The 8,488-nt window shown below is 31.4% G+C and overlaps 1 protein-coding gene across 1 annotated transcript; it reads right to left on the bottom strand.

Moving 5' to 3' along the window:
• Positions 1-3,204: 3,204 nt before the first annotated feature.
• On the bottom strand, positions 3,205-8,180 carry LOC106678571 (odorant receptor 49a). Its single transcript, XM_067052997.1, has 5 exons — positions 7,272-8,180; positions 4,827-4,926; positions 3,829-3,933; positions 3,443-3,598; positions 3,205-3,338 (listed from the first exon to the last, which is right to left on the bottom strand). The coding sequence occupies exons 1-5, from the start codon at positions 8,159-8,161 to the stop codon at positions 3,285-3,287; spliced, it is 1,305 nt and encodes a 434-aa protein (XP_066909098.1). The 5' UTR covers positions 8,162-8,180; the 3' UTR covers positions 3,205-3,284.
• Between the last annotated feature and the right edge of the window lie 308 nt (positions 8,181-8,488).

Here is an 8,488-nt window from a genome sequence, read left to right as displayed (position 1 = left end):
GAAATTCACTTATTCGATTCTATATTTTATCCATCGAAAACTTTCCTGTGCTCTTTCAATAGGTGGTTAAGGCTGGAATTGTAAATTCATACATGTTTTACGTTTATCACTTGCCGTAAATCCAAGACTTGTACAAACACTTGGTAAAGAAAGGAAATAACAAACATCGGTACCCACACATTTGTGTGTTCTTATGGCTTATAAAGGCTATTGCATTCGATTTTAAATATCAGCGAAGTAGCTGATAGATGATAAAAATTCATAGAATACTACTAAATCTATAAATTCAACTATAATTATTATTCTGTTCACTAATTTTTTTCAGATGTTTTTTTTTAATATTTACTATTATAACATTTAATATTTGTATAAACTTATATTTATACTACATTAAACTACAAGTAAACCGGTAAAATTAATTGACAAGATTTGAAGCAAAGTATATACACCGAATGCATACAATTTTAAAATGTATAATCTTAAACTGTAGTTAATTATTGAATTAGAAGGTTGAGGGAATTATTTCTTAAATTAATTAAAATAAGAAGAGCACAAATACTTATCGATTGATAGTTTTAAAATAAGCTTAACTGAACTCAAACGCGTGGATGTACAAGCGATCTTTGATTTGTGTCCAAAAAGCCTCAACACTCAATTCAGGCCAACTTATTTCAGCCAATCCAAATAACTCATCCTCACGCTTGTGGATGCGTGAATTAGTCAAGCTTTTAGAGGCGATTTTATAAGTACAAAATTGTGAGCAGCCCTGTTTAAAGACCTTGTTATATCTTAACTGTGTTCATCTCTTCTGGGAGCTCCTAGTGGATTTTTAGGACAACTTTACAAGATAACTTTATTCTAAAACCTTCCAAAATTTCATTATTTTTATCCATTCCTTTAAGAATATAGAATTTTAAAAACGTCCAAAACAAGAACAATACAAACCAAACAAGAACTACGATCAACTAACCTATCAAAACGCCAGCAGACAAAATGGAGAGAAGCTCAGCTGATCTGTTGCCCTACGTCATTCACCATTTAGCAGACCTATTAACAGACTCTCAACCATGCTAAATATTATATCTTTTTAACATGCTAAAAGGAAGAAATATTGCTCCATTTAACACACTTTAACATATCATATTAAAGATCAGTCATACCCTTAATAATGTAAATAAAAGTATCACAATTTCACAAGCAATACATTACTATCGTTTTATATTTAGAGTTTATACTCATTGAAATTACTTTTAAGAGTTTATTGAAAATGTTTCCTCATTCTTTTTTTACACACATTGCTGCTTAGCTTTGATAATGCTAAAAGTTTTTTTTTCATTGGACATGTTCCATAGATTAAATCGTTGAATGCTATACCTTGTAAGTAAGTAGTACATGTAAGGTGGCTTCGGGAGATTATTTAGCGAAATAAGAAATGACCCCGTCTATAGTACAATATTTGGAATATGTCCAACGCAAAAAAAAAAAAAAACACTGTGAGAATATATGCATATTTTGATTATAACTAACAAAAACATTTATTTATAAAAAATTAATATCCTCCAAAAAAAAATCTCATATTTTTAATGTAGTTCTGGGCCCTGTTTCATAATAAAGTACAAACTAATACTATTAGTCTTGTAGATTTATATTAATTCAATTACACTGACTTGTACAATAGTAACTTGTACTTTAGTATTTTTTAATTCCTGTAATTTCACTAATAGTCATCCCTATAATGAAAAAAATAAGTATTAGTATTGTTACCACACTAGTTTCTACACTTGTACTATAAACTAATACTATTAGCTTTCATTATGAAACAAGACCCAGGAAGTAGTTATTTCTTCAATTAGAAGTAACCAAGGAGTAACCATCTACCATCACCTGTCTCAGCATCTGGTATAGGTAGATAATACGTCATGTAGGTAAAATGTCATCTCTGCTAGAACGGAATTACTAGAAACATTCTGGGAATCCGAAGACGCAGCAGATAAACTTAGATTATGGGTTAATGCAAATAAGAGTATCTACATAAAAAGTTTTTTTTTTTCCTACACCACAGGAAGTGGGCTATTACGCCTTTTTCCCTCTCGCAGTCCAATACAATTTTACCCTTCCTCTTAGTTGGTCCGCATCCTGCTCAACATCTTCTAGACCAATACACATTAAAAGATGGTCCCCATCCATGTCCCCCATGTTGCATAGAGGACATTTCGGGGAATCTACGATGCCAATTCGATGGAGGTGTTTTTGGCGCAGATCATGTCCTGTTACTAGCCGGAAACAGGCCACTCTCTCAGCTCTGCTAAGATTGCCGGGAATTCGTTTATCCTTATGCAGTAGGCTCTCTCACTTCTTTCCTTCCGCTTGAACTTTGTGTCTAGCATTTGTTCTGTCCTTAAAATAAGAGCTTATAAGTGATTTTATTGTTCTGTAGGAAAGTGGTAGAACAGGCTGGTTCTCAGCACAACCGAGCTTAGCCAACTTGTCAGCTTGCTCATTACCTCTATACCAACATGGCCTGGTAACACTGCAGAGCTATAACTTTTCCTCTTCATGATAGCAGCCATGTTTCTGCACTTTTCTTCCGTGGGTGACTCTGCGGCACCTTGTGTTGTTAATTTTTGTATTACGGCTTGGGAGTCACTGAAGATTACAGTATTGTCCAACGGGAAATGACAATTGAAAGCTGATTGAGTATACAACTGCTCCAGCTCCCTTGTTAATACCGGACGCAGACCCATCGATATAAATGTGTAGCCATTGCTCTATGGGGTATGGCTCATAAATTGTTTTTAGTGCAGCAGCTCTAAGCTCGGGTTCAGGGCGATTTTTCTTGAACCGACCACATGCCAGTTTGAGTCGCCCGTAGACTTCAGCGGAATCGTGCTTTGGCTTGTAGGAGATGCTTATATTCTGCCTTTCATCAGTTGGTAGGTCTATCTGGTGAAGCATTTCCTCAGCTTTTGAAAGAAAAGTGCGATGGGACCTCAGTCGTTCATTCTACATAAAAAGTGGAAGATGGAAAGAAGGGAAATAGGGAAGAAACATTTAGAGATCATAGTTTTAGTTTTATAGAATATAGAATATTCTAAATGATTATAGTGAGGAAAGAAGCTACTTAAGCGGTAATTTTAGAAAAATAAAAAGAATATTAGGCAAGAGAATTTTTAATAATCTACTTCATTTATTAATTATTATAATTAATAAATACTCATATTATGGCATCAATTTTTAATGAATTTATTCTGCAACCTATTTTTCTTGCTTGTAAGTGGAACACCTTAGGAACTAGTGACAGAGGCGAGGTTGTAATAAGAATATGCAGAGTTAATTATCTGAAAAAAATAAATAAATAATATCTGGTTTAGAGTTTTTTCACCACAAAATAATAGTTGGTGCAAATAATAGTTAATATAAAATTCGTCGGTCAATATCTTACATTTGCATACGTAGCGTGACATATCTTTATCAGGCCTAATGCTGTAAATGTTACGGGGATGAGTGTCTTAGACAGTAGGATCCTAATGTTCAAGCAGAAGCCTTTACTACAATGGTACCACTTGATCCCGTAAACGGAGTTCCTTATATCTTCGTTCTGTAACAGAAAATTATCACCGTAAAAGTTACTTCAATTTAAAAGTTAAATTATTCATCAAATTACTATCAAAAAAATTATCCACGAAATAACAGGTTTTAAAAAAAATATTTAGCGTCTTTAAAAAAATTGTTTACCTCATTTTTTTTTAATTTTATATTTTCAAGAATAAGCTGTGTTCTGAAGGAATACAAATTATAAAAGTAGTCTAGTGATCAAATATACGATACCAAATCTGTTACGGACTGTCCCAAAGAAGACACGATGGCAAGGAAAGCTATTTCCACCAGACAAAGCATCAATGACACTATCGTATTTCCTGGTAAAACTTTCCACTGTCAACACAAAAAAAATATATACTTAATTAGATCTTGTAAATGAAAAGTCACTCCTCATTGTTTTAATTATTTCAGTTTATATCATTAAAAAACAATAACAACGTTTCGGGGTTGTCACCCTAGCACAACACAGTATAAAGTATAAAATGATTTTGATTTTTAAAATCCTATAACATTAGACATAGTAAATCACAAAAGAAATAGAAAAATAACCGAAGCAATATATATCACAAAAACATAGGTAACGCTATTAATTTTAAGATAGATACCAAAAATGTATTGTATTGGATAGTAGAATCAATTTAATATATTATTATGTAGTTATATATTTTTAAAAAAATATTGATAATAGATTAGTCATCTTTTGTGGAACAGAGGTAGGAAAGTATTGACTTAGTTTATGACCTATTTGTTATCTATGATAAAGATAACCTGGTTTCAGGAAGGTATTTCATATCTTCTTATTAATATTATGTTGTTTTTTTATTTATTAATATTTTATATTACTGACAACAATGCGTTATTGTTCGCATTATAAGACTAATAAGGAGATAACAAAATGTAATTTTAAAAGATCTTTTAATCAGGCAATTGATTTAAATTTTTAAAAAAGAAATTGTGATATATTGGTTAAGTGTTGTAACGCATAGGATGAATTTAAGAATTTCTTGTAGGTATTTCATTATGGGGTGACAACCCCGAAACGATGTTATAGTTTTTGATTGATATAAAATAAAATAATTAAAACAATGAAGAGTACCTTTTCATTCACAAGATGTAATTATAAATGAAACTGTTCCAGTAAAGATATAACTTCAAGAAAAAAATACTATATTTGAAATCCCTTTGTACAATTTTATAAAAACTTTGATTTATATTCGTATACTTACGTTACTGGATCCTACCATGGCAAGTGCTATGATCAGTGCTGCTACGAAGAAAATGGAGAACAACGGCAATGAAAAAAAATCTTTCAGTTCGGATATATTGCTGCAACAATATGCAATAGAAATATTAAATATGACATTTCAACTGTATGTGCATAAAATAAATCAGTTCAATTTAAATAATCAGAAACAATTTAATTTACTGATTCAAGTGAATGATGTCGAGTTACTATCAAAAAATCATCATTATTTGATAAAAACTTTGATAGAACTTTTTTGAATCGTTATTGCATTACTAATAAAGATATGAGAGTCTGCCAGTCAAAAATGGCGGCTGTTTCTTATCGTTAAAAAAACAAATTAATTTTTCATTCGGAGCTCCATGTCTTCAAAACTCCCAACAATACTCAATAGTTCAATAGTTCCTGAGATGTACATTTTTAGAAAGCAACATTTCATAAAACAATGTATGGAAAATTAGTAATTAGTTAATTTTTTGGGGAAATCTATATCTCAGGAATCATTTGACGTACAGATTTCTGTTAGAACTTAAATTAAAGCTAGTTCAATGTAATATAAAGTAGATTATGGCGTTTATCATCGTAGGAGTAATAGGTTTCAAGATATTTGCAAAAATAAACTTTTTTGAATCTTTATTGGATCACCAATAAAGAAATGAGAGTCTGGCAGTAAGATCATACTACCTGCAAAAATGGCGGCTATTTCAAAACGTTAAAAAATTAATTAATTTTTCATTTTAAGCTCCATATCATTAAAACTGCCTGAAACACTAGAAAACAATTGATACATCTTTTAAAGATATGTATAGATAAGAGATAATTTGCTAAATTATAAGACATAAAAGAGCTATTTACGCTCAATAGTTTCTGAGATATACTTTTTTAGAGAGTAATATTTCATAAAAAAAAAAAAAATGTACTGAAAATTGAGTAGTTAGTGATTTTTTGGGGGGAAATCTATATCTCAGAAATCATTTGACGTACAGATTTCTGTTAGCAATTAACTTAAAGCTAGTTTAATGTATTACAAAGTAGTTTATGACGTTTATCATCGTAGGAGTAATAGTTTTCATGATATTTGCAAAAATAAATTCACAAAATGTCGATTAGACGTTCACATGTCAGCCAATAATGTACAATAATATAGTTTTTATAATATTTACATATCAATATGAATTTTGCGTATGAAACTATGTGTATATCAACTAGAAATCAACATTTTGTGAATTAATTGTGGTAGATATTATAAGAACTAATATTCCTAAGAAGATAAATGTTATAAACTACTTCATAAAACATTCACTAGTTTTAATGTGAGTGTTGATAGACATTTGTGCATCTAATGATTCCAGAGATATATTTTTTTCATATCACATAAATTTTAGTCTGAACAACTAGAAATCAACAACTCGTCAATTTATTTTGGCAAATATCATAAAAACTATTACTTACACAAAGATAAACGTCATAAACTACTTTAGAGCACATTAAACTAGATTTAATTCCATTGATGACAAACATAAACTGGCCACCATCTGATAGACAGTATGAATAATTGTTTCTGAGATATATTTTTTATTGAACTAGACATCAACAACTTGTGAATTTATCTTGGCAAATAAATGATACCCGAGATATAGGTTTTCCAAAATAAATTTTCTAAATACTGATTTTTTTAGTTCATTTTTTATATATCGCTTTCTAAAAAAGTATATCTTGGGAACTATTGAACGTAAATAGCTACTGTAGAGTTGACGTTTTAGCAAATTTACTTTTCTTTAAATGATAGGTTAGGTTTTCTAGTATGGTTAATAATTTTAACGATATGGAGTTTCGAAAGAAAAAAATATATTTTGTTTACGTTTTAAACAGCCCTTTCTGTTTTTTTGTTTTTTTATTCTCATTAACTATAATTCACATACTTATTATTTTGACTAGTAATTGTATATAATTAAAGTAATCAAAAATTAGGGTTAAATAACTGACTTATTTCTCTTCATAGGCTCTTGTAGTATTAGTTTTTGCTGAAAACATGGCTGCCACTCTAGCTGTACCAAATGGTAATGGAGGGGTTCTGTCAGTTACCTACTTCTACTAAATGGGGTCTACTATTTTCCTACTACCACCAAAAGATTTCCTCCGCCAAAAAAAGGTTGGGGACGACTGCTCTAGGTTAAGCAAAAACAGTTATTTACTTCACAGGTTTGAAACCCTATTACACTTCCTTAATCTAACTGGGGAATAAATTTTTCCCTCCAAATAAAAGTGCATATAACACTTATTTTATAGTTACAAAAAAATTAGTCCTCTGGTTAAAACAAAACAGTTGAGCAAAAATGTTCATTAATTTCAAAATGGCTAAAAATGGACATAGCGTCCTTTACTTCCGAGATACAAGTTATATATGATCAATAAAAATAAATAGTACCTCAAAATTACTTTATGATGCTCTACACATCTTCTTAAACAGGTATCCATACAATTAGAAAACTTTTCATCTCTGTAAAGATCATAATCGTTCATATTTGGCTTCAGGCCATAATTGGCCTCATACAGTGACAGAGCTCTCGACTCTATAGTATCTAGTCGATTTATCAATATCCTCATTTGGATAGTGATAGTTGAAACGGTAGCTATAAACGAGTACCCCGTACCTCCGAGTACCAGACCACACAGCATCGCTGAAGACAACTGATGCGTAAGAGCTACGAAGTAGCCTGCTCCAGTTGAGGAGTCGAAGACGTAGACCATAGGCAGAGGAAGATTGAAGTTGATTGTAGTTTCGATGTCGAAGTCGAAAGTGCCATATTTGTCCAAAATGGGAGCCACGAGTAAAATACACACCGCAATAAATGCTGCAAACATAGGCAAAATTGTGAACCTCATCTTCTGCTTCTCTCCTTTTTTAATCAAGTCCACGATTTCATCAGTAATTTCTTCATGGTAATCGTAAAAGTTGAAATACATCTTTGTATGGAACCTAGCAAATCGATGGCGATTCGTGTTGAAATACAAGACGTAGAGAAACGCTATTCCTACAATAAGGACATAGTGGAGAGCCGTACTGAAATAGATGAAGTTGATGTCGTACAACAAGACCGCAGAGACGACCAAACCGAACGTATGAAAGAGCAAGAGGACTCCAACCAGTAGAGCTCTGAAACTGCCCCAAAAGAGACCAACTTTATTGACGTTAGGGTATAGCCCGATGATGTGCATAGAGCCTCGATACTCTTTTTGGATCATAATATCTGAGTACTTGTCGCTCCATCGGTTCCAATCCTGGAGAAAATTTCTCAATCTCTCTAACACCCCCATTATTGGTTGAAATCCCTGAGTGGAATACGAACTATTGTCGAAGTATCGGATTAGTTATGTATGAATAAACATACAACTGGATACAGATCGAAAATATTATTAATATGCAATAAGCAAATTCAGCGGTGTTGATGTTGGAAACATATCAAAACTTCATTGAATTATTTCATTCTTTTATGCTTCTTCTGATGTGTATTAATAATTCATTCTAATTAGGATCAAATAAAGTGGAAGTTCTTCTAATAGACAATTCTATATAATATACTTCTCTTTCTCTCTTATGGACATTATTATAATTATTATTATAATTATTAATTTAAATTATTA

Source organism: Halyomorpha halys, unplaced genomic scaffold (genome assembly GCF_000696795.3).
Source record: "Halyomorpha halys isolate HHAL.00 unplaced genomic scaffold, Hhal_1.1 Scaffold147.1, whole genome shotgun sequence".
Taxonomy (NCBI): domain Eukaryota; kingdom Metazoa; phylum Arthropoda; class Insecta; order Hemiptera; family Pentatomidae; genus Halyomorpha; species Halyomorpha halys.
The sequence above is the reverse complement of the archived record's forward strand: the minus strand, read 5'-3'. Positions and strand labels throughout refer to the sequence as shown.

Bases quoted from the DNA above. Each gene is read 5' to 3' on its own strand.
- LOC106678571 (XM_067052997.1), bottom strand. From the start codon at position 8,161: ATGGGGGTGTTAGAGAGATTGAGAAATTTTCTCCAGGATTGGAACCGA. The intron at 3,934-4,826 runs GTAAGTATACGA...TTGTGTTGACAG, and splicing joins CCATGGTAGGATCCAGTAAC to TGGAAAGTTTTACCAGGAAA. The intron at 3,339-3,442 runs GTAAGATATTGA...TATTTTTTTCAG, and splicing joins GTCACGCTACGTATGCAAAT to ATAATTAACTCTGCATATTC.